Raw genomic sequence first — 25,811 nt, 5'->3', positions numbered from 1 at the left:
CGCTGCATGCTTTGCCTCATAACGAACTTGTATAACGTTTGCAGGCGCTTACGCGCAGCATGCCAAAGCTTTCGATAGGCTCCTGAGCTAACTCTGCGCTAACGCATGTTACAGCATGGGTGAACCTAGCACAAACTTATTCTTCCGTGGCCGGCAAATCGAAGAAACGGAAGAGCTGAAGCAGGTGGCGTCACTTATCGAACAAGAAGCGTTGTATAAAAGGCAAGGCGAAAATTGAGAAAGATAAATTTGAAGGCAGTGGAAAGTTGAATATACAGTCGTACGCGTACATGCGGCACGAACATCTCAGTCCCTGTTTCCAAAGCTCCCGGGAACCAAAAGTGGCTGTACAATAGTTTGTTCTTATGATGCCAGCTAATTAAAGGGCCGATTTGGAGCAGGATCAAATTTATAAAAGATATACTCCGGTAGTCGCCGATGCATCAAGAAAAAGAACGGCCGCGGCACCTCACGAGCAGTCTCGGCTTCTCCGTTGCCCGAGTAACATGATTCCAAGCTACCAAGCACGTCAGCTTGCATGAAAACACGATATTGACGAGGAATGTTTAAAATCGACTGATGGAGCTGATCAGATTTCGGTTCACAAAGAGGCAATTTCAGAGATAGGAGTGGAGCACATGAACGGGGGGAGGGCCGTATGTTGGGGGTGAGAGGTCGGCTGCACAGGTCTGCGCGATATGATGCATACGACAGTGACAAAGTGACACGTCCTTTTTTTGCATACATTATTAGAAAAGGATGCGTTATGAAGGACTGCAGCTGTTGCCTCCATCATCGTCGTTTGGGGGCGAGGAGAGACCCTCATCACCGTATGTACGGACTGCGTATGTGGTCGCCGCAGGCTTCTGTCTAGAGTGTACAATAGTTAAGCATTCATTAAGTAAGTTACCCTGGTTATTTCAAATTATAACTATAATGATTCTCAATCGGTCATGTACATTTGCATCAGCGGCAGCACCAGCACCGGCTGCAGCGGGAGACAGCAGCCGCGGTAGCACACACCCGCCTCCCAAACATCAAGGCGCCCCGCTGCTTCGCCTTCCCTCTGCCTGTTGGTACTTCAGTCTATTTATATTTTGCGTTGTTTGGATTTTGTAGATGCGCTTGGTGGGGTATACATATGCCCGAAAGTCACTCGTTACTGCGGGCCTTAAGCACGAGCACTACCGTCCTGCTGTTGTCTCGGATTGCTTTAGCTGTTTCTTTTCCCTTTTGTCTCTTAGTTGTCTCGTGAAAGCATAATAAATGGAAGGTGTACCTGGCATTTGTGTGCTTACTGGATAAGCCGTTTGCCTCTAGGCCCTAAGCTCGTGTTGTGCCGGGCATTGTCGGCCTTCGACTTGGGGCAGAGGCGAGGTTTCCGCCTGTTCCCCTGGCGTTCTCGGAGGGTTTAAAGACCTTATTTGGCTCTCAACGCCTTTTCCATGTGCTACCTACTCTTTAGTTCTACACCTGAAGCCCGATGCCCCAGCGCTCAAACTGACTTGTATCGCCCTGCCGGCTGCGCACCCCGCCCGTAGCCTCGTGCATGGCCGCTGATTTTTGCTCCCTTCCTTCCTCTTGCGTTACCAAATTGCGTGTTTGTGCTTATTCTTGGCTGTGTTTCCTTTATTTCTGGTGGATCAGAAGGACAAGACAACTGGAGCAGTAGCAGCAGCTGCAACAACTCCCGCCCGTTTTCCTCCCGTGCTCGGTGGAACGGTCACGGTAGACACAGGAAGGGTATTCGCGCGTTTGAAGGCGGGATCCGCTCTCCTGCCTCTAACAAGCTTCATGTCCACCTTGGGCGCGTGCTGAAGTACAGCAATACTTCCTTATGGGCCCGACTGGACTTATATGTGTATATGTGTCTGTTTCTATGCATGGTTAGTATGCGGGGCAACTAGTTGTTCACGCAGAGCATTGTTACATACACGTATCTGCAGTGTGTGTCTCATGCATTTGTTGCTTTTCATCACGTGCTCTGTCGAAGTATACAGCAGACCTTCGAGATTAATATCAAAGGGAGATATTTGCAGCTCTTTCTACGAGGAAGTCTATTGGCGGCGCACATTCACGCATGAGAATGGCCCTGCAACAAACAGCAGCAGCAGCACCCACAGCTGAGAGCAGCCCCAGCCTCGGCAGCAAGTCGTGGGACTTACTGTACCCCCCGCACGTTTTCGGTGAAGCCGTAAGGCAGATTCAGGGGTCTCTGCAGGACAGCAAAGCAGGGGCAACAGCAGGAACGGGAACAATCCAGGAGAAGCAGCAGCAGCATATGCTGTCCCAACAGGAACAGCCGCAAAGTCAACTGCTGTTGCAAGCAGCACCTGCCCCGCCACCGACGCCGCTCAGGCGAAATGATGAAGGGCAGCAAAGCAGTGAGGGGGAGCGGCCGCTGCCGGAGACAGGCACGCAGCAGCAGCAGATCCAGCCACAGCAGCAGCAGCTCATACAGCTACAGCAAGTGCAGCGTTTCCAACTGCAGCTGCAGCATTGCGTACCACCTAACCCGTCCGAGCTGCAGAGGTCCCCAACCCATCGGGTGGATCTTGTAAGTCAACTGATCCCGTTGTTGTTGCTGCCACTTTGCTGCTCTGCAGCAACACGAGCAGTATCTCTGAAAACGTACACTCGCTGAGTTAAAAGATGAATGCTTAGTTTTCCTAGTGTGCATTTGCGTCTGCAGACAAAAGCCAGTACCCCTGGCTGGGGGTCCCCTACCACATCTGCAGCCCCGCCGGTTGCTGCTGCTTCTGCTTCTCCTACAGCTGCAGCGACAGCAACTGCAACAGCAGTAGACAGTCCGTGCGCTTTAGCCTTTCTGTCTGGCTTGCCTCATGCCTATTCGCCTGCGTCTCAGGGGTCGACAGCACCACCGCAAACTCCGCAGGGTGAATTGGGGTTCGACGCTGCTGCTGCAAGTACCTCCACAGCGCCACCCGCCAAGGATGGTTCAGCAAAACAAGCGTATGTACACCCTAATCAGCAGCAAGCGCTGCATTTTGTACCGCCACAGCACAACGAAGCGTTCCTTGCCTGTCTTGAGCCCATTGGATGGGAACAGCACCAAGGAAGTTCAGCAAGCGCTGCAACAGCAGCAGTTGCCGTGGCAGCAACAACTCAAGAGCATCAAAACCAAAGCAGCAACGCTTTGGGGCTGCAAGCTGTGGAGGGGCCTACCTCTTGCAACGCCAGTGGCAACTGCAACGAGGCATCCTGTGGATCTGCACGCGCGCCTGAAGGGACAACTGTGCCCCCTTCCTGTTCCTCAGCAGTAGCCGTAGTGGAAACCACAAATCCAGCAGCATCAACACAATCCTGGCAATGCTCCTGGCCAGACGATCCCCTCAGCCATTCAATGTGCCTCAGCGACAGCTTGTCCCTTAGCAGCAGTCTGGTCGAGCCAGCCTGTCTGAGTGACTCCTTTTCAACTGTTGCTTCTGCTGCTTCTACTGGTAGAAGCAGCCAGGGATCAGTGGGAAAGAACCCTGAAGGGCCCTGCGGCGCCATACAGGTGCTCCAATCAGCAGCACCAACGACAGGAGTAGCTCCGCGTTGCGAGAAAGATGCTGAAGAAGTGCCTTCTCCTGGAGGACTTGAAAGGCACACTGATTTGCCAGCAGCCACAGTGGCAGACGAAGCTCCTTCTACGCCTGTACCGTCTGTTCCAACGCTCTCTCTTTGGCCATCTGCGGAGCAGCAACAGCAACAGCGCATGCAGCAGCAACAGCTCAGGGGGCAGCAACACATGGTTTGTCCCATTGAGAGCCAACTCGCCTCAAACTTTGCATCATCGGAGGAGCAGCAGCGACAGCAACAGGAAAGAGTTTCATTCTACAAGGAACTTGCATCCAAACAAAAACATTTAAAGCACCATTTAATCCCTACAGGTCAGCAGCAGTCCCAGCTATTGCACCCTTCGACTGAACGTCAAGACCCGGATCAACTGCAGCAGCACCAGCTGGATAATCTGCTGATGTTCGGGCAGCACATGCAACGCGAACACAGTAGCACTTGCTGCGCCCAACAAGGGGCAAGCGCCACCAACCCGCAGCAGCAGCATAATCATCATCAGGGGTGTCTATGCAAGGGACGAGAGGAGACTGTCAAGCACGTCTCAGTTTCGACTGCAGCTAAGAGGGTCTCTGCGCTTCTGCCGCGCCTTCCCCCATGCCTACCTATTTTGACGCCAGGGTTGGATCGTTCTTGCGATCGTTCTCACCTTACGTCTTTGCTTATTACCCTACCCCTGAATCTCCCTTTTGGCCGCATTCTGAAGTTTGGCTCTGGAGAGCCCGGTACCGCTGCCAGCGCTGCTGCTTTCGCAAGCAGCAGCAGCAGCCAAAGTCTAGGAGTCAAGAAGAGCTACTACATCTTCTCACCCACTTTGCATCCGGCGGCTCATACGCTATTCTCCCACGCCGGAGGGATTTGCGACACCTTTGCGGCTTCCTTGCAGATGGAATTGGCAATTATTTACGTGCCGTGTCTTCTAGTCCCTCTCGTTGCTGCAGCCTTCAATACACTGGGGCAGCAGCTGCTGCCGCAGTTGCATGAGCCCCTCAAACTGCGCTGCTGGGGATTGCAGGAGCGAAATGCACCCGGCAGGTTTGGCGGGAAGGTTCTCACCGTCAGCTGCTCAGTGGAAGGTGTAAGCGCAAACCTACCACTCACGTTTTTATTTTTGTGGCACACAGATCTCGTTCCCTCGAATCTTGTATATAGGGGCACGTGAATGCAGGTTTGGTACTCTTTACTTATAGTGCACTTCAGCGGCAGAGGCAGTGCCATGACATCTCGTGTTCTAGGCCGGGGAGGCGTTGGGATTTCAACACTGCTTGTTTTTGCACGTTCCTTGCGGTATAGAGCTGTGTTCGTTGCTGTATTGGGGGTTCACTAGGAGCTTGTACAGTGCCTTGTGCTTTCGTATCTGACATTTAGGCGTATCTTTTCTTTAAAGCGTGTTTTCCGCTTGTAGCTCTACTTGCGTCTTTTCTCTGCTCTGCGTAATGCCACCACTACCTCTTGATTCACTTGGCTCTGGGACCTGCCCCTTGGCCGGTTGCCGACTATCCCTGTGGTGAAGCGGCTCATTCTGTTGCCTGTAAAATGTTTAGTGTAACCGAGATATGGCTGTTCAAGCTTCATACAATTCTTGGCTTCGCAGCCAAATGCTTCTCCCCTGTCTCACGTTCATGCCCCGTCGACAGTTGCTCTCCATTTTTGTGATTATCTCTCCACACTGCGCTTCTCGAAACTCTGTCCTGTGCTTTGGCATATTTTTAAAGGACGAAGAACGCTCAAAGTTTGAGAAGCTCCAGACCTTTTTGCGCCACCTGGAAAACTACGTGGAGGGACTCTTGAGGAACTACGGGCAGCAGCAGCAGCAACAGGTAGATGGCAAACGATTGAGGGTGGGAGAAGGCACGGCAACTCCAAGTGTCACTGCAACTGCCACAACCCAGGGTAGACCATCCTGCTGCCGAAGACACAAAGGCGCTGGACAACAAACAGCTCTCGGTACGTACTACAACTGCGAAGACATACACACGCAAGCGCGCGCACACATACGCACACACACACACACACACACACACACACACACACACACACACACACACACACACACATACACACACACACACACACACACACACACACATAGACAGACACATGGTGTCCAACTATTTGTTGAATGTTCCAGCCTGATATACGGAGAGTTGGCATATGCTTGCCGTTTCCGGTTTGCAGGGAAGAAGAACAACATCTGGCGTTATTCAATAGTGAGCACGTCGCGCAGCTCTGAGCAGACGGAGTTAAACAACAACGGTGGCGGCAGCAGTAGTGGATGCCTGGACCTGACCATTCGGGCATTTGAGACCCGGCCTCTGGACAGGCCAGTGAGGGACTTCTCGGGATATGCTGTCAAAGGAATCTGCACCAGCGAGATCAGGCTTGTTACAACCAAGGCAATCCAAGGCATGACATGCGAGGTAGCCATAACCACACCCTTAAACCTGGCTCGATCCTACATTGTGAAATCACCAGCTCATAGCTGCAGGTCTTGGGTTTATACATGTTGTGAGTATGCAAAATCCTGTAGATACCGGTGTCTCAGAAGGTTCTTGCGTACACTAGAGGAGCCTGAGCGCTCACACTGGCTTGCTAAACGTTCAGCTGTTCAAGCATTTGTAGCTTGTATAATACAGTTTCGTATGTGAAGCTTGTGTATGGCACAGATAGACCCTCGCTTCCGTCACTACAGCATTGGGACTCGTCCTATTCTGAAGGCGCCTTCCGGTGCCCTCTGCCGCCACTGTATTGCACCGCAACTCTTGCCGGAAGTTTGGGAGGCTCACCTACGAAGCGGGATTTCTGCAGCCAGGGACCAGCAAAAGAAGCTTACGGAGACGTGCGTCATCGCGCACATCGAAAATAGATCGCTTGCAAAGAAAGCCGCATTGCTGGAGTCCCTTGGTCGTCTCGGAGTCCCACTGTGGGTCAACGGAAAGCCCCTCACACACCCAGCGGTGATACACCCGGCCGTCGTTGCTGCTGATGGGGAAGCAGCGGCTACGTCTGCACCAGGGGAGATAGAAGGCGGCGAGAGCAAACCAGCAGAGGTAATGAATCCTAGCATGAAAGCCCAGCAGGAGCAGGTGCTGCATCAGCTCAGTCTGTTGAGCGTAGACATTGGTGAAGAGCGGCAAGGCCAGGAACAGCAGCAGTTCAAACTTTGTGGCGCTGTGACCGAGCAGCAGCAGAAACAACAGCAGCAGAAGCAACAGCAGCAGCAAAATACCAAAACATCGCGCGGAAGCCGACAACAACGGAGGGGGCAGGTGACTCGTATGATGCAGCAGCAACAGACGCAACAGCAGCAGGCCCTGTGTGGTCAGCTAGCGTCAGCAGCTGTCTGCCAAGCGCAGACTGACGAGCGCTTGCTCTCTTCAGGTGCCGTAGCAACAAATGCCACATCAGTATCTCACACCGAAGGAGCATCGGCAATCAATGCTGTTCCTCTTGGGGGACAGCGGACTTCTTCTCACCAGCAAAGGCACCTCCCGAAGGAGAGACTGCCGATACAGCAGCAGGAACAGTTGCGGCTTCTTTCCAACTCTGCAGCTGAAGAGCAAATATTTCATCTACAACAGCAACAACAGCAAGAGACACGCGGGTCAGGGAGTGACTTTCTTCGGCTGGCTCAAGGGGTGTGGATGGACATGCGCCCGATGCACCAGCAACTGCAACAACAACAGCAACATCAGCAGCTACAGCAGTTACAGCAACTTCAACAGCTACAGCAGCTGCACAAAGTGCAACAGTTGCACCATCACGAGATGCATCAACAGCAGCAGCGCCTTGGACCTCTAGAGCTGGCTCCTCCAGGGGGAGGGCCTTGTGTCAAATTTCCAGCAAGCGGCGGCTGGCAACAAGCTCAGCAACAGAGTCCCTTTACAGAAAGCCCAACGCCTGCTGTAGGCCTCGTGCCTTGTGAACTGCAGCAGCAACAGCAGCACGTGCACGAACTGCAGCCGCAGCAACCACCGCAGCAACAAGCGCAGGAGCTAGTGTATGGCGAAGCTGAATGCCCCCTAGCTACAGTTGCTTCCTTGCCTGAGATCAAAGGACGGCTTCCACTACAGCAGCAGCAGCTACAGCAGCTGCAGCAGCTTTGGACGCCTACTGGCTTTACCGAGGCGGCGGCGCATCATCAGGTCGTCCCTTGCACACAAGCTTCTACATTTCGCTGCTCTTTAAGTCACTAAAAACCACTTGCCTGTTTGCCGGTGCGCGTGTGATTCTATTCAGTTCGGCCGCTTGACGAGAGACGCAGCTTAGGGCCTAACAATTCCAAGTACTGCTTTTTTTCTTTCCGTTGCAGGGAGATGAGCGCACGCTGTGGGGGCCTGGCTTCATCTCGAATGCCTCCCAGCAGCAGCGGCAACCGCAACAGCAAAATGTTATCGCGCTGCACCAGCATCTTCAGCGCCAGAAGCTCCAGGTTCAACAAGATAGATATCAGCAGACTGCACAGAAGGTTGTGGGACAACAGCAAGGGGCCAAACTGCGTATGGTAGGTGCGACCTGTCTGGGCGTAGGCCTCCAGCAATCGCGCAGTTGGGAACAGCAACAGCAGCGCACGCTCCTGATACCTGGCTCTGAGCAACAGCAGCAACAGCAGGTCATGTTGCAGCAACAGCAGCAACAGCAGCAGCAGCAACAGCAACAGCAGCAGCAGCATAACCAGCCACCGCTCTTCTTCCCAGCTGTATCGCATGAGGACCTAGTTACAGAAGAGCAGCAGCAGCAGCAGCAGCAGCAGGGCGTCATGCAGCTGCAGAGAATGCAGTGGCTGGCCATTCCGAATTAAGGGTTCCCCTCAACACCGGCGACAGCAGCGATAGCAGCAGTTGTAATAGAATAATTTAAGCGGCAGCAAACTAACAGCGTTTTCGCAACGAGCACCACACAGGAGCAAGACCAAGTGCAGCGTAAGGGGACTTGATCAAGGGAGCCGTACGATGCGTACCGATGGTACAAGGCTGCAGTGGCAAGTAGGCAAACGACACGTGCTGTTGGGCAACAGTAAACCAGATGCTCGCTCTCCTACAGGCAAGAGCAGAGACAGTTACTTTCATTTCTAGGACAGCACCTGCAACCGAAGCAGCAGCAGTGGCCACCGCGGTACAGCTGTAAGGTCTCAAAAGGAGACCCGTGGGGACGATTGGGATGATGTATTTTGAGTATGGGGTTGAGTGGGAGGTGTCAGACGAGGTAGAGTACAAAGAGAGGCGCAGCGGCGCTCCAGCTTTGAGGAGGGTCCTCAAGCTTTCGCCGCTATGTGTCTCTGGTGTATTCACCAGGGATTTCGCAGGGGAAAACAACCAGCAGATGATGCAGCATCAACTGGTGCAGTACCATCAGGGAATACCTGACATCCGATGCATTACCGGACTGGGATTGACCATTCCCAACCAAATTTCTGCCGCCTACCTGCCTTCTTGCAAGGCTGCCTGCACAGTCATTGACTAGCCTTTTGGCTAGCTGGGGTCGCACGATCTCATTTTGGCCATTTGGGGTTTTCGTGGTCCATTTTTCACACGACCCGAGATGCATGTCATTAAGCATGCGCCAGACTTCGGATTTGCGCGCAATTCGGCGCCATTTGAGGACTGCACGTTCGCCAGCAGCAATATTCCATTTGGTGCAACAGCAGTTCCCCAATAGCAGCAGGACTGCTGTTCTAAGGGAAGGCACAGCAGCCTCCGTTCCAGCAGCAGCCTGCTTGCGTTAACAACCGGTTGCTTCAGGAGGGGCATGAGGAGCAACAGCTTGATTTTTGTGAGTTTTTGATGGGCGTTCGCCACTCCAAGGCGTTCGTTCCTGAGCAACATAGCAGATGTGTACTGCTGCTTTCTTCAACCTCTGCTGCTCTGGAGCCAGCTTGAAGAGGTCGAGACAGCAGTTGCCANGTACTTCTACTTGGGTATAGGGCACGTCACATATTCTGCGCTGGTAGTGTAAGTGCAAACAACAGCTTCTGTCGGCGTTATCTTGGGTCTCTGGGCAGCATACGCGAGTCAAGACTGTTTTGCAAGTGTGCGTCAGAGAGCCTCAGAATGCGTCAATGACCGTGGTCCTATGCAAGAACTGGTGCAAACGCAATGAGGTACTGTGACAAACAGCATACCGAGATAGAGGGACCGATGGGCACAGAGAACGAAGCTGAGTGCCCCATAGTTGGACACTAAGAGCCACCAGCTCGGATGTTTGCAGGGTGAGACCTAGTACAAATATGTTACGTATTTACGAAGAGTGCAAAAAGTGTAAGAAACGATCCACCGCGCACAGCACAAGCTTGCTTAGGTTCGCGCGCAACTACGCCGAAAGTGAAACGATCCGTGCCCACCTTTGATCGAAACTTCTGTTGAGAGGCAGCTTAAGGACCTTAAGAGGTCCATCCATGCCTATAAAATTGTCGAAACACTCGGATTACCTCAGTTGTTTTGCGTGCCCTACGAAATATCCTCAGGTAGCAAAAGGGACCTAATTAGTCTTTCTTTTGAGCTGATGTTCTGTTGAAGCCCTGTTGCATGGTCCGCAGGAAGCTGCAACGTGTATTTGTATTTTGGTGCAGGCTGGCTACGCCCGGGCGAGAACTTGTTCAACAATTGTACACCGTGTTAGTACATGCAGAAAATTGGGCAAGTTGTGCATCCACGCGGAACTTCTTCGTAGCAAGAGTTGCGAGGTGCGGCGCAGCGCATGCCACGCTGCTACCTCTCCGCCTCCTCCAAGCCTTGGGCCGTGGCGCGCAGGCCACCTGGAGACTTGAATGGAGGCCTGCGGCTTTCTGAAAGCTCTCAAGTATTTTTATTTCATGGCAACGCGCGACGGTCCTCGAACAAGATCGTCGACCCTCGTCACGCGCACCGCGACACGTTATAGCCGTTTACGGTCATTATTATATTTGACAAACCTTCCCAGCTGAGGAATTAATCCGTATAACCCACCGCATATGCATACGGATGCACATGAAGAAGCTCATGCCCCAAGCAATGGAGCGTTTGAATGGCATCACACTTCCTTTTCAGTCACGACCCCGTAGACGATGAGAAAAAACACAAAAAAACTGGCTTAAATGTTGACCGATTACATGGCCAGCCCAACCAGATATTGTGGAAACGCTCAGAGGGCTTTGCGGGCGCAAAGCGCGAGTAATCAGTTGCGAGATGCCCCCTACCTGGTGTTTCGAATGTTTGCACCTTTAAACAGCATCTCCCCGAATATGCCCCTGGAAACTTTTAGGATGCCTCCGAAGTAGCACTTTATGGATAGCGCCGCTTCTTATTATAACGCAAAAGAAATGCAACCAAAGACTCGCTATGCTGAAGTTAGTAATACGAGGCATTCAGTATTCTGCTTTGATCTACTACAGCACCTAGCTCTATGGCCGTATGTATCATGCCCTACAAAAGCCAACGGCTGCATGCCCGCGTGGGTCATTGGTTCTTTATTGCAGTTTCGGTCAGCAGACAATCTCACACGTGGAGGGAGCTTGCTCCCAATATCTGTTCAGGTGGCAAACTGAAGTACCTCGGCCTCAGAAAGAAGAAGCCAAAAGAAAAAGCCAGTTCAACTGGTCGACATATTTCAAAATGTACAACCCTATATGCAGATTTCTGCTTCCTCGCATATGCCGGATTAGCTCGCAATGCGATGGATGCCTTCGCAGGAAAGAGCTACCTGGAGAGAGTTTCCGTGCTCGGCATGCCGCTCTCTGCGACAGACGGGGAGTCCGCAGGCGCTAGTTGTATCCTTTACATCGCACCCCCCAAATGTAACGCGAAAATGCGCCTGACGCCAGTATTTCCTAGAAATCCTGGCAATTTACTCAGTAACATTAGCCCTTAAAACTACCGAAACTTTCGCGTATTTGCCCATTGACCAAAGGGCGATCCCATAAGCCTTCAATTAGCTCCATTACCTGCGAAGTAGTCAACACAAGAAATGTACAACCATATACTTGAGTGATACGCATGAGCTTCTGTCAGTAATATAGCAAAGAAACACATAATACTGCTTGTGTATGTGTATGTGAAGTGATTGCGCCGGTTCGACGCTGCTGACAACAAATGTGCGCGATTGGCACTCCCGTAAATGAATCTATAGACAGCTGAAGGTTAATAAGGCACCGCAAAGTTGGGAAAACTAACCATGCGCAGTCGAATAACCTTCGCGTCTGACATCTTATAGTTGGGCAGGCGGCCCTCTGCTATACAGAGGATGTTCTCCATGCAAAAAGCGCCGCATGCATTAGCAATGCTTCTCCCAAAACGCTGAAAAAAAACCAACGCAAGCGCATCGCGGCCTGAAATTACGCAGAACTTCGAACAATACTCTTATTATGACAAGAGCAACAGAAAAGCTGAGATGCACCCATCCCAAATCCCGCAAGCCTACTGTTGATGGAATATTTGGCCCCAAGGCTTCAACTTGCATTGGAAATCCTGGCTGGGCGCACACAACAGGTCCACAAGTCCGCATACCAAATGTACGCAGAGTGTTGCCCATCTGGCTAGCCTCACTACCGCCTAACAGAATGTAGGTTAGCGAAAAATCAAAGCTTACCTCGGGCACATGGGGGGAGGCTTCATATGCCGGGACAGGCCCAGCTGAGCAACGCGCACAAAAGGACAAAGGAATGAACAAACAAGGGTACACGCATAGAATACAACAGCTATAGATAGCGGTGGCAGGCCAAACAGAAGACACATGCCCGAAGATGAGCACTGAAAGTATACACCCCGGTTCCACCTATCCTTCTGGCAAGTCTCGCCAAGGGAAAGTGAAAGGTAGAAAGCATACCAGTTGGATCGTGCAGCTGTTGCGCAACATGTTTTAAGAAATCCAAGATCGGAAGGTAGAAGTCGCGAGGGTGGGGAAGGCTATCGACAACAGACACGGTGTGCTGCCTGAGCCCCCCACACAGTAGACAACGAAGCCCACGACACAGAAATCCCCCAGGTGCCTGCCGCGCCATGTTGACACTGAAATGTGAACTCAACTCGGTATCTGAAGCGAGGCAGTATGCATGCACCAATAAACTGAGCTCTCGAAGCCTAGTTGCAACTCCCCCGGCTATCTGTCGTCCACAAGAAGCGCGCTTAAAAAGATGGGACGGTCATGTAACCCAAGGTAATAGGTTTACGGCATAAGATGGGAACGCTCGGTGCTCACACTCGATCGATGACAGCTACGACGAAGTGTCCGGAAACGCCCTCGTGCTTGTGGGTGGCCCAGTCCCACAAAGGAGTCGCCATGGCAAAAACCACCTTCTCAGCACTTAAAGCACGTTGGATGCTGGACTGAAAACACAGTACAAAGCAGAAAGACGCTGCGGAGACTAACTACTTGATAACCCCGGAAGTGCTAGCAGTGAACGCACGCCTTCAAGGTAAGGGACAACTGCACAATTTTTAGGAGCACGCCAAGGGATCGCTAACCCTGTTCCACTCGAACAGCACAGTCTGCTCAGTGAAAAGGCTTACTGGGTCCACTGTCGGGATCCGACCTTCATTCATGAACAGCTGCCAAGCCGTTGAAAGTTCCGATGCACTGAGCAGGGCTACGTCATTTTGCCTGTACAAACGAAAATGACAAATCGACGCGTCCGTCACCAAGCAACTGGCGCACTTGATTGCTTCACGCATCATAAGTATTCGAAGCTCTACTACTATTACTACTGGCCAGCAGCATCCGCCAGGCCAACAGACGTGACTCTGTAGGTATTTCCCAGTCACCACAAAGTTCCCCCCTTTTAAACCCCGTTCCCACTACAAGCTGAGCAACTGGTCTGCCGTGCTCTCGCATGCACCCCAGGGCCCAACGTTAACTCACAGTCCAGAAGCGATCCGACTGTCTATGTGAACCTGCACGCAATAAAAAGAACGCCCCTGTGAAAACCAAATGAGTGACCTGCCAAGTCCGTCTGAGCACATCGTGTAGGCTTATGCTGTTTTTCCTGCTTGGCCAGTTGTGGCGTCAGATTCCAACATACAGAGATGAGGTTGCTGTACATCTGAAGAACCGTCACATCGAGCCATTCCCCAGTTAAGAAGTCCTGAAGCAACTTTCTGAGGCAACGCGCATCCAACCCGCATGCAAACCAGAAGGTGTCCCCTTTGAAGCTTTTTATGAAACGCTGTCTCACCCCACTGTCCCACACTGAGATATACCGGGCAAAGCGTCCCACGATATATTATCATGCCTGCTCTGTATGCTAGGAGACTCGTGCTTCTCCTGTAGCCCCGTCACCTCGAGACAGGCAAGATGGCTGCAGGGATGGCAAGCAAGCTACTCCCATGGGTTACTGCATACTCACCTGGGAATCGGGAAGTCCTGCACTATAACTATATCGTGAGGAGAACCCTTGAGTATGTGCGCATGAGCTGCAGATCCCACAACACAACCATCCACGACAGTTTGATCGTCCGCAGTGGGCGCCGTGAATACTATCCGCCCCGTAAAGCGACGGAGATAGGTAATTAGGGTTCACTTACGTCGCAAGTCATCATCACCTAGTACGAACGGTTGGTCAAACATGGGCTCCTTGAGGCATGAGAGGAGCGTGTCTATTCTCTGAGCGGAACACCCCATAAACGAAAACTTTACATCAGAGGGCTTGACATCACTAGAGCCCCAAACTGCAACTTTCGTGAACCATGTAACCCCAATATTCCTTCCCTGCGGCAACCTTGAAAGCCTGGCGCTGCGTGCCTCTGTGTCAGCCCACAACTCTTGTACCTCCCCCCGCAGCCGTGAGGGATCAGGACTCAGAGGTGACCTACCCGCTTCTTCCCCTTCTTCTTCTTCTTCTTTTCAGAAGGACGCTCTGCTTCCTCGTCCGGTAGAGAACCAGCCCTATCCATCGGCCCCTCCTCCGGTGGGGAAGCAGGCCTATCCACCGGCCCCTCCTCCGGTGGAGAAGCAGCCCTAGGCGTCGTCTCTTCCGGTGGAGCAGTAGCCGGAGGCTTCGTGTCCTCCTCAGGCAGAGGAGCAGTTTGAGGTTTCTTGTCTTCTTCCGAAGGAGCAGCAGGTGGAGACTCTGCATCCTGCTGGGCCCCGCCGAGTGTTGGTTCCTTCTGTTCGTCTGGGGTAACCGGAGGCACGGGCACCTCCTGCTGCGGCAACTTATCTTCCCCCGCAGGAGACCCTGCCCTCACTGTCGCAGCACCCTCAGCTGCATCCTTACTTTCGGGTTCCTTTTGCGGGGCGTCTTCAGACGCATCCTCTGCTTCTTCCGGCTCGCTTTTTTCTTCTATTGTAGGAAGTTCTGTCCTCGCTGGAGAACCAGCCGTCCCACTGGCGACCACACGTTCACCTTGAAGACCGTCTGTTCGCAAGGCCACCTCCTGCTCGGTTGTCTCAGGGCGTCCTGAAGTATCAACTTCTGCACCGGATAGGGGACCCTTCTCTGCCTCGGATTGCTCTTCTGGGAAGGCAGCTGCATCACCATCCCCGTCTTCACTGGCCCCGTCAAGATCATCATCAGAGTCTGAAAAATGCTCCTCGTGGCCAACAGAAAATTCAGGTACAACAGGTACTTCCGCAGGTACCTCCTGCGCCTGCTTGGACTTTTCGGGTTCCTGAGCGTCTATAAAAACAAAAGTGGCACAGGTGCGCAAGGGAGAGAATTATCAGCGCGCGTGATAGACATGAAGCATGTACCTGTGAGGAAGGTAACTAGCTAGCAGCCTCTTAGGTGCAACCATGCACTTCGAATCGACCCCAGTCCCGGTAACCTGCACTCACCACGAGTTGGGGGGGGTATCCCTGCAGCTTTCCGGGTCTGTACGGGTTCGCTCTTTCCTAGCTGAACGTGTGCAATGAGTGCTGCGACGACAAATACGGCTAACAGGACGTTCAGCATCACAACCTTTAGCTTTATAGGTCCGCCAGCATGAGTCGACGTGTGGGAAGTCGTTGCTTCAGTTGAAGATGTTTCGGATTCGCTGCTCCCAGCCTCTGATACTTCAACACCCACCCCAACCAGTGGCAAGTGCTCTCCAGCCATTGTGTTTATATCCTGACGAACAGACACCTCAGCCTTCCAACAGTCACGGGGGTGGGGGGAATGGGGTGCGGCCGAGCGGGGCGCTTGGCGTTGTTGCAGCTGTTTCTACACGGACGAAAAAAAGCTGCAGAATTACAGAGGTAGGAGTATCTGGCCCAAGGCCAGATACCCGGGGGCCAGCTGAGTGGCTTTCAGAAAAGAAATGCGAGGGCGTTCACAACTTGTTTCCTCAGCTGCCACCAGCAAGTCTAGAAATAAAGACGAGACCTGCCGTTGCAGCTGAATTTCGTAACTTGCAAATGAAGTCGCGATGGATACCCACTGCTCCCATGAATAAGTGTTTGCATGTCATCAAGTGCTGTTTTCTACCACGGAAGGCGCAGAATGTGGCGGAGCTCAACGACACAAGAGAAATAACGGAAAGAATCCGTGCCGTTGGGGGCTAATGATGCCATATGCTGCATTGGAGGGGCAACATCCCCCGGAGCCGATGACGATTCAGAACCATAGCATACAACGGCACATAAATTATTCTAGAATCTAAATATATGAGTCTTGAGTAAGGTCTGCACGTGGCTACATCTGCATCCTCATGCAACGTATCCCACACACAGGGGCCCTGGCTTCCGTTCCCCCCGTACAGGAGAGGCAGCAGATCGACGGAAAAGCAAGAACAGAGCTTTATGTAGCAGCGAGGGTTAGTGCTACACATGCATAGATAATGTATAATGTGGAGATAAATTTAAGGTTGTTAATGCAGCGGACACACTGTTTCGGAAGCAAACATTACCACTCCAAGCCTAGCTCAGAGGTAAATCCGCGGGAACGCAAAAGGCCGAGGAACGGAACGTGAGCAGGTACTTGCAACGAACTTGTCTCAATTCGTGGCTATTTCTTGCCTCATACTATTTGAAAATATGCGGTTGGAGTATTCGTTGAATAGAAATGCACAACAGGGTGCGGGTAACACCTCGGGTCCAGGTTCGCTGCCCCTCGTGACTTATCGTTTGGCACGTAGTGGGGTATGCCGAAAGTTAACTGTATGTGTCCGTATTTGTCTGCAAAGTAGCTACTGGAGTCCAAGTAGTCGGCCAATGCTGCTCGTGCATGCATCCAACGGGGGAGCGGGCATGGCTGGATCTGGGGTAGCTGTTGCAGTCGTTGGGGGATGGCGGTACGCTTCCAGGTTTAGCGTACGAAACAGTATGTGTAGTATTGTAGTATAGTTTGCCTCAACTCCGTAGACGTAGTTCTAAATGTATATAGGTTGGCTACTGAAGGCCAAGTAAGTGCTTAACAGTTGTTTACAGTTGGGGAGACGAGTGTAGCATAGTCTGTATGACGTGCATCAGGCCTTAATCAGGGACAGAAACGAGCTGCTATGTAGGTAATTGCTTAAAGTAAGAGTTTCCCAAAAGCAGCGGACCTCTTTCCCCTCTCCTCAGGCCTCCCCGGCGTTGAGCTAAGCGCCTGGATGTTGCGGGGACGAGGCAGCCTGAAATGGGCTTGCAGCGCACCTCCCTGCGGCCGGTGAAGCAAGCCAGCCTCACGCATGCACACAAGAAAGCTTCAACGAAGCTTCCTTTTCTCCATGCTTTACGTCTTAATACACGTATCTAGTGTTCATATTTGCTTACATGCAACCTACCAAGACCACGTGAAGGCTCCTGTGCTAGTTAATACACGCATCTAGTGTTCATCTTTGCTTACATGCAACCTACCAAGACCACGTGAAGGCTCCTGTGCTAACTGCAGGCAGACCCTGCTACATCTGCCCCCTCCCTCAGCGGAAAGGTCACGACCTCGTGCGCGGGTGGCCATGCTGAATGTGGTCGGGCTGTGCCGTGTCTCCTTGTCGTCCTGCCGGTCCCGTTGCGGATGCTGCTCGCCGTGCGTACAACCCCCCCCCTCGCCCCCCCGCGCCGCGGCATTTAACTGCTGCTGCTGTGCAGGTAGAAGGGTTTCGTGCTCCTCTGCTGCTGCATGTGTTTTTCTGCTGCTTGAGCGGCTGTTCCTGGTGCTGCTGCAGCGCGAGCGGCTGCTCCGGGTGCTGGTGTTGCTGCTGCTGCTCACCTCGCTGCTGCCGTCCCTGATGACGATGGAAATAGTTAATAGGAGCCGCATATGCCTTCAATATGGATTCATTTTTAGAAAAGAGAGCAGCTGCCGCATCTGTTGCCGCATCTGAGTCGAACAGGGAGTCAGGATGCGCTCATCCACCTCCGCCTGTGTGTCGCCACCATGGAGAGCACCCTGTGTTGCTAGAGCCAGTCAGGGTGGACATATAACACGCGGAAAGTAAGTGAAGAACGAAAAGAATCACCTGGCTGTCATACTCACACTGCAGGTTAGGACCTCTTCCGGAGGAAGGGACGCACGCTGTAGCAAGCGGTTTTCCGTTTAGCTGCTTTCAGGGCCAATCGCACGCTCTGCCGGGCAACTAGAGGTTGCTTCACAGCGGGTCAATCAATAGTCGAGAAACCGTCATGCGCCAATACAGGCATTCCATCTCCACCGTAGCGAAGAGCGGCGATGCCGTCCCAACCAGGCCATCAGTGTGAGAAGCTCCCCTTCACAAGGACCAGTCTAAGGAGAGTTTGGGGCATTAGGGATCAGATAGCCCTCCGGCTGGGACTAGCAGTCACAGTCTCAATAGAGATAGGCTCTATTATATATGGGCAACTACCAATGTATTCTTCTTCCTTCTCAGCTAGGGCGGAGGAAGTGGCATGTTTTTTCTTTTGAGCGCAGGCGCTCCACCTCGTCGGCGGCTACAACAGCCTCACTGCTTAGGTCCTTCTCTAGGGATGTGAAAATTACAGGTTGATCCTCTCTAGCGTATAGAAGCGCACTAAACTACTGATATGAAAGATTCGGGTCAGCTGTGCGACGTCTGTTCGCTACAGAGGAGTCTTCATCTAGCGGTCTGTCGATAACTTTTCCTGTTTGTTTTCCGTATCCTGCCGTAGCCTGTTACTTCGCTGCGCATGACGGGAAGCTTCCGCAGACCCGATGCGCTCTGAAGAAGCGGCATACTTGCCTCTATATATTTGCCATTGTCATACCTCCCCGTCTAGTAAAGAGGATGCCAATAACAGCAGCACCTTTTTGGCTGCACATTGGAGATGACAGCATGCCTCCAGAAAGCAAAGAATTCCAAAAAGCAAGGAATCCCTCCGTTGGCCTCCCACCTGGACGCCCGTTGTATTTGGTCGGTTGATAAAGGCACAGTTATGCTTCATTAATTCTCTCCTCCGTAGGAACATTTAAGGCTGGATTGCCTGCGTATGCCGCGTTTGTCCCAGTGCAGCGGCGCGTCCAGCCGTTGGCTGCCTTCACGACAGAGAGCCGAACCTGACCAAGGTCCGTTACTTGAATGAACAAAGGGCTGAAACTGAGAATTTCCCCTGAAACAGATTGTCAAGGGGTTAGACTTTTTGTTCAGCCGAAAAAAGGGCGAAATTTAGATCCCCCCCCCCCTCCCGAAAATCTTATTTCCTCCATCAGACAAAGCGACTCAACGCATAATACGTGTTATACACCAGCCCACCAGGCTGGGAAGTGCGGCCCGCGGCTGTCGGCTGCGCATTTGAATTGTGCGACGCCGCCAAGTGTAACGAGTATCCCTAGCTAAGGAGCGCCGTCAGCTGCACCAGACCCAAAATATTTAAAAAAAATGTTGTCCAAACGGCAGCTGACATCAACTGCGGTCTCTAGGCATCTTGGGAGCAGCGGCACGAGGACCCATGTCTAATTCGGATAGTATGCTGCCTGAGTGAGTTGCAGAACACGTTGCTGTAACTCTTGCTCCAAAGCAAACACACAAGCAAGCATACCGAAGCTTCCATTTGATGCATTCGCTAACGCCCTTGGAAATTGTTAAGCACTTACTTGGGCTTCAGTAGTAAGCATGCGCTCAAAGTGAAAATAGATGTGCCAACATCAGATAGAGCATCATTCATCACACAGCTTCATAAATGTGCGATGTAACTGTGTGCCAGGCAAGCAGCTGGAAGATGCACGATGGCCTGAGCTAGCTGCACCGCAGTACCCCGCAGGGTCACTAAAGCGCCTAATTCCGCTAGTGGAATTCATTTGTTGTCTTGCCGAATGCTTGTACCATGGTGTGGAGATGGGTGCAGGGGAAACATGCAAAGTCAGCGTGGTTTCTAGCCCGCAGCTGCAACGCAAGCCAACAATTTGTGTTCCACTCAACGTTATTAACTACATATAACCTGAGCTTCGAAAACTATGAGGACAGTAGACTTCGCATTTTTAGGCAAGCAGTGCAATACGAAGGAAGAGCAACGGCTCCTGTGAGCGGATGCGCTGTCTCCGGTACCAGCAAAGCAGCGCCGCAGCGAACCCTCTGGTTCTGCATAAACACTATTGGGAGATGAAATGCCACATACTGGTTATACTAAAATAATAATACAAGACGGGTGTCAACAGTATCTTTTAACGCACCGGACGCCTCCCTGCCCCGGCAGAACTCAACAGTCCAGGCCCACAGAAGCAGCTCTGCTCATCTTGTTCGAATTGCATGTGTTTCTGCTTTGTTGAAAGTATATGAAACGGTGATCATGGCTGAGTTGTAAGGCTTCAATTGTCTTAGCTGCTTTTTTTTCTGTTCCTTTGACGTTCTTTTTAGTTCCGCCGTGCAGGCCGGGGTTGAGCGCCGTGTTTCTGAGAGCTTCCCGGCGTTCCTGCGTTGGCGTCTTCGTCTTTTCTCTTTAACAGATTCGATGGCAAATTCGAAATCTTCTCTCTGGATTTTCCAGTGGCGGCCAGCGTCTTGCTTGCACAGCAGCGTGCATTTGCCTCCTGCGACTCAATGAAGTTCGCAGCGACCTCCGCCTCAGCCACATCCTTTTCTGCTTTCGGCATTCGAGGTGTTCTCTGAGGGGCCCTCGAAGACGCTTTATACGCCTGAAGAGGGCTAACGGGGAAGCACAGGGTACAGTCTTGGGGCCCGGGGGCTCGTTGGCGGAAGCCTTCCTCGTCGGCCTCTGCCCGTTGCTTTCAGGAAAGCTAGCTAGCTAGCTAATTGGACTGACGTCAAGCAGCAGCTAGCCACAAACACAAGCCAAAATGGACGACACCGTTCTTGAAGAAGAGGTGGCGCTGCTCCACGTGTCACCGGAGGCACTTGCAGCTCTCTCCCGCGCTGTTGAGAGTTCTTCTGCGACCTCTTCGTTGAAGGCCTTGGCAGAACATGTTTTGTACGGCGATGCAGTGGGACGCCAGCAGTTGGATATCGGACATCTACAGCAGGAAGTAGAGAGGGGCTCCCCAGGGGCCCCCAGCAAGGGAGACAGCCCCCCGGTGGTGCCATTCCTGAGGAGGCTGCACTGGGCGCGGCTGCTGCGGCTGTTGAGTGGAGAGACAGTCGAGGAGTGGGCGCAGCAAGTGAAGGAGCAGCGGCAACGCTACCGCTCTCTCCGGCAGCAGCAGCAGCTTTCAGCTAGCCAGCTAGCCACGCTAGACCCGCAGCGGTTCCACCCGTTAGCAGCCACAGCAGGCAACCCCTGGAGTCAGCGACAGGTAGACGAAGAGCTGCAGGAAGAGATATGGAGAGACATAGAGCGAACGTATCCTGAACGACAGCTGTTCAACAAGGAGGGCACTCGTCGTTCCCTGCAGCGGGTTCTGTTTACCTGGGCCAAGAGCAACAGCGACGTCTCTTATAAACAAGGCATGAACGAAATATTAGCGGTGCTGTATCTTGCATGCGCTCGCGAAGCAGTGCCTGCTGCTTCTACTGCTGCTGAATCTTCTTTGTCTCCTTTCTCTGTCATATTTTCAGCAGACCCGGCAGACATAGAAGCCGATGCATTTTGCCTTTTCGATGGGCTGATGACGGGCTGCTGCATGCGCTCCATGTATCTCCCCCCCCAGAAGGAGCCTCTGGCCACGCCACAGAAGAACGATCTTCTAGGCCCTCTCCTGGGGCCCCCTGTCCCCCCCAGGGGCCCCGCAACTTCTGCTGTGCTGCACCGATGCAATATGGTGTTTGACAGTGTTCTCTGTAAGGCAGATCCTGATGTGTATTTACACCTGAATGAGCTCGGTGTCGAGCCGCAGCTCTTCTTGCTGCGGTGGCTGCGACTCTTATTTTCTCGCGAATTCCACATCGAAGACACACTGCTTATTTGGGATGCTCTCTTGGCAGACGCCTGGCTTTCTACCGAGCAACAAACAGCAGCAGGAGTTGCATCGGGAGCAGCAGCAACAGCAGCATCTGCACCCGCAACAGCAGCAGCAGGCGCAGGGGCAACCACAACAGGAGCCGCTGCTGCAGCAGCAGGAGCGTGTAGTACGCCAGAGGCATGCGCCGCTGCAGCTTCAAAGAAGCTTCCTCTGGTTGATTACTTCGCTATTGCAATGCTCAAGTTCATCCGCCAACAACTACTAGAAAGCGACTACAGCAGTTGCCTTCGTCGTCTGCTGAAATTCCCTCCTCTTGAATCTGTGCAGTGTCTCGTTGCTCTCTCTCTCGCCGTCCGAAAGGGAACAGCCCTGACATCTGCTGCACCTGCTGCTCACCGCAGCAGCACCAGCCGCCGCAGCGACAACAGCAGCAGGAGCATCAGCAGCAGGAGCAGCAGCAACGCTGCTAACGCCAGTCCTGCTATTCAAGGGGCAACAAGGAGCCCCACCGGTCATCAGCGGTTCATTCAGCCGCCGCCGCCCCTCACTCCGACCACCATCAGCACCCCACAGCTGCAGCAGCAGCAGCAGCACGGGGAGGCCCCTAACAGGCAAGACTGGCAAGCGGAGAGCGCTTTCGCGAGGAGCACAGCAACAGATTCTGCATTCAACAAACCGTAAGCAGTTGGATTTTCTTGAGAGCTTTCTAACAACATATGACGTCGCTTACGTGGGCAGAGTCAGAGAATAGACGCTTACCTCTCGTAGCTGTGCATGCGAATACACCACGAATCCTTTTGCTGCTGCTGCTGTTGTTGCTGCTGCTCGTGCAGGGGGGAGGCGTCGACAGCGGGTCTGCTTGGAAGTCACATCGATGCGATGCGCCAGGCCCTTACGTCTGTTGCTGAGGGGTGCAATGAGTAAGCTGTTGCTGTTGGCTGCTTTCTGGCTGGGTTTTACTACTTAGCTGGTGCTAGGCTGTTGCTTGAATGATGCTGCTGAAGTTGATGCTTTGCTGCTGTTGCTGCTGCTGTGCAGCGTCTTAGGGAACTACGTCGGGTCCTATTTATACGGGTGATGTTCACAGCCTTCCCGCGTCGGTGACGGAGGTTCTCGTTTGCGTCGCTCGAGATCTAGGTGCCCTGAAGTCGGTTTTACATGGGGCCCCCTACTCTGCCTCTGTCTTCAAGTTGACGCCGGGGCCCCCCCATGGGGCCCCACTTCTGCACCCACGCGGAGCCCCTGTTCGTGGCTCTGCACCTGCCGCTTTAGATGAGGGCCCTGAGAGGCAGAAAGGCCGCCTTGAGAATAACAATAGCTGCAGTAGACTCCCTCTGTTCCCGGATATGTAGACATGTGAGGGGAGCCCGTTGTAGCTGTTACTATCCCTGGCTTGACAACTCATGCCAACCATTTTTTGTCTCTTTTAGTCCTCGAAGATGTTTCCCGTGGCAATATCTCTCGCTTGCAACTGCAGCAGCAGCAGCAGCAGTTGCTTGTGTGCAGCAGTAGCAGCAGCAGTTGCTTGAGTGCAGCAGCAGGGGCAGCATCTGTACATTGATGCATGTGTTCGTTGCGCGCTGTACCACTCTCCAAGGCCGCACACCTGTAGCAAGCTAACTGGTAGCAGTCGCTTAGTGGCATTTAGCTGAAACCATGAGATCCTAACGACTAAACCCTAAACCCTAAACACCCGAAACCACCAAGTGCGCACCTGGAACGATCATGTAACAGCTAATGAGCTCAAGAAGCTAAAGAATTCGTCTTCGTTGCAAAATTGGCGGTTTATGTCCCAGGGTCTTACTGTCTAGGGTTGGACCCTACACTTTGGCTCCTCTAAACCCTAAACCCTAGACCCGCCTCGTCGCCAGTGCGACGCGAATACCCAAAACTACTGCTACAGCTCTACTACTTTCACGCGATAGATGCCCTCAAAATGAATGATTAAAATAATGTTAGAAAAGGAAAAATCACTAAGAGAACCCACAGGGGTCCTTAGAGTGAACGATCACCACGGATAAAGCCATTCCCTCCTAGTACAAAACAGAGGGAGATGGGGCAGAGACGTCGTCTCTACTGAAATAACACTATCTATTGAGCTCTCCCTGCAATTATATTTTATATAGTCTGCCGGAGACATTGCAGGGGGCAGTGTTGGCGCTGTGGGCGCAGTGCAGCGGGCCACAGTGAATGCACCCCAAGCCCTGCGTGTTGTTGGTGTCCCTCGAGAAACGCTGAGTCCCGTCCGGTCCCCGGTATGGGAAGCAGCAAAGCCTGTGCTGCTGTTGTTGTTGTTGCTTCTGCTGCTATTGCTGCTGCTGCTGTTGCTGCTGCTGCCTCACTGTGTCTTTTCGTAGAATGGCGTTTCAGCATAGTTGACGGGTTTGTTGAGGTCTGAAAGGGGGACTTTGTGTAGCCTCTGCTTTTTGCAGTTGTCGGGAGGCCTGTGGTGGCTGTGCCCGTCATAGCCTACATAGAATAAGACGAAGGGGGTCCCCTGGGGCCCCCTTCCGGTCCACCAGGTGATGAGGCTTAGCCTCTGGGGGCTGCAGCTGCAGGGGATGCGCAGCGTCTCCAGGCGCCGGTTGGGACCCCCCTTCGGGTCTCTCGCCTCGACGACTGCTGTATGAGCAGAAGAAGTGAAGACCAGAGTTGAAGTATCCACGGAGCTAAGTAGGTGCATGCCGAAGAGGCACTGCCCCAGGTGCTTGAGCTTGCCACTCCCAAGGGAGGCGAAGAGCAGCGGTGTGATTGGTGGAGAATATGGACAGGGAAGAAAAGTTGCAACAGCATCGGGAGTCAGCTGAACAACTATTTCGGTTACTTTTTCTGGCTCTTCAACTGCAGCAGACCCCGAGGACGGGTCGCTGGGGCGGTAAAGACACTTCTGAGGCAGAGGCAAGGGGTACCTGTACATGGCGAGAGGCACAGAGAAAAGATCTCGGATTCGCCTCCACAGACGGCTGAAAAACCCTTTGGGTGGGGCCTCCTCTTTTACAGTGAAAGCATAGAAAGCCAGAGTCTTTTCATCTTCGATATAGACGCCCCAGTTACCCTGCAACAAATAACGACTCTCCCCACGAGATATCTCGGAGATTGGCAGTGTCAGACGGCACCGCTGTCGGTCTTCAGAGCTCGGTTCCTCGACGTCCACGATCTCCGTGGGGTAACTTGGGTCTAGAAGGATGCCTTCAGTGGTAGTTGTAGTGGTGGTGGTGGTTGTGGTTGTGGTGCTGGTGGTACTGGTACTGGTGTTTGTGGTAGTGGTCGTGAAGGTGTCTTCAGGCCACACATCATCAGGCAGGAAGAAGTGTGGGATATCCCAATGACTGGATTCTGGTGGGTAGATCGAGCTTCTGTAGGAATCTCCATAACCAGTAGTGTAGGGGCGTTTGGTGGCGGTGGTGGTGGTGGAGTGTCTGTTGCTGTAATGGCCGTTATTGAGCCACGCATCATCAGCATCGGAGAAAAGCCCCAATAACATATGTTTACTTTCCCTTTTTTCTCCTTCCTCCTCGCCTTTGTCTAGAGGGTTTCCGATGAAGCTCGAGTTCTCAGAGGCGGAGTGAAAACCACCTGACCGCTGAGAAGCCGAAATGCCAGCATTCCACCCGGCGTCGAACCCCAGATCATTCAACTCAGAAGAGGCTCCTTCAGGTTCCACCCAAAGCAGCCCAATGCACAGCAGGTTCAGAAGAACTGCTGTACAGAGACCACCCCTAAACGTGAAACCCAGTGATGCTGTCATCTCACATACGCGAGCGATCAGCCGAACAAACAGAAGGAAACAAAAGATAAAGATATTTTAAAATATTTAACGCGGTCAGCCTACAGTTTCACTCTGTCTAGAGGAGGGGTCGAGCGGATCGAGCAGCACTGGACTCAATCGAGATGGGCGGCGTCAACCGCGTTCACCCTAGTTGATTAATTCCCCTTCAAGAACAAAAAACATATATTATGTAGATTAAAACAAAAGGAAAACGATATTTTACAACAAATTGCAAAAAGTTAACTGACGATACAGCAAAGAACAACCACAGAGCGGGGCTCCCGCTCTGTGGCTTTCGTGTGGCAG

At 52.7% G+C, this 25,811-nt stretch overlaps 4 protein-coding genes across 4 annotated transcripts; 2 read left to right on the top strand and 2 right to left on the bottom strand.

Moving 5' to 3' along the window:
* Positions 1–2,080: 2,080 nt before the first annotated feature.
* Positions 2,081–8,380, top strand: EMH_0050680 (uncharacterized protein; the record flags this gene model as incomplete). Its single annotated transcript, XM_013500174.1, has 6 exons — positions 2,081–2,557; positions 2,693–4,636; positions 5,295–5,472; positions 5,758–5,999; positions 6,246–7,724; positions 7,892–8,380. The coding sequence occupies 6 exons, from the start codon at positions 2,081–2,083 to the stop codon at positions 8,378–8,380; spliced, it is 4,809 nt and encodes a 1,602-aa protein (XP_013355628.1).
* A 3,033-nt stretch (positions 8,381–11,413) lies between these two features.
* Positions 11,414–15,586, bottom strand: EMH_0050570 (uncharacterized protein; the record flags this gene model as incomplete). The annotated part of the gene is made up of 12 exons (XM_013500173.1): positions 11,414–11,497; positions 11,727–11,849; positions 12,142–12,185; positions 12,379–12,485; positions 12,751–12,878; positions 13,062–13,152; positions 13,411–13,442; positions 13,571–13,646; positions 13,895–13,961; positions 14,073–14,151; positions 14,361–15,166; positions 15,325–15,586. The coding sequence occupies 12 exons, from the start codon at positions 15,584–15,586 to the stop codon at positions 11,414–11,416; spliced, it is 1,899 nt and encodes a 632-aa protein (XP_013355627.1).
* Positions 15,587–20,677: 5,091 nt separating this feature from the next.
* Positions 20,678–23,088, top strand: EMH_0050460 (uncharacterized protein; the record flags this gene model as incomplete). Its single annotated transcript, XM_013500172.1, has 3 exons — positions 20,678–22,413; positions 22,570–22,656; positions 22,824–23,088. 3 exons carry the CDS (start codon positions 20,678–20,680, stop codon positions 23,086–23,088), a joined length of 2,088 nt encoding a protein of 695 aa, XP_013355626.1.
* A 986-nt stretch (positions 23,089–24,074) lies between these two features.
* EMH_0050350 (uncharacterized protein) lies at positions 24,075–25,484 on the bottom strand (the record flags this gene model as incomplete). The annotated part of the gene is made up of 1 exon (XM_013500171.1): positions 24,075–25,484. One exon carries the CDS (start codon positions 25,482–25,484, stop codon positions 24,075–24,077), a length of 1,410 nt encoding a protein of 469 aa, XP_013355625.1.
* Positions 25,485–25,811: the final 327 nt, after the last annotated feature.

Source organism: Eimeria mitis, genomic scaffold, assembly GCF_000499745.2.
Source record: "Eimeria mitis Houghton genomic scaffold, Emh_scaff51, whole genome shotgun sequence".
Classification (NCBI taxonomy): Eukaryota; Apicomplexa; class Conoidasida; order Eucoccidiorida; family Eimeriidae; genus Eimeria; species Eimeria mitis.
Note: the sequence above shows the minus strand (reverse complement) of the source record. Positions and strands in the feature narration are given on the sequence as shown.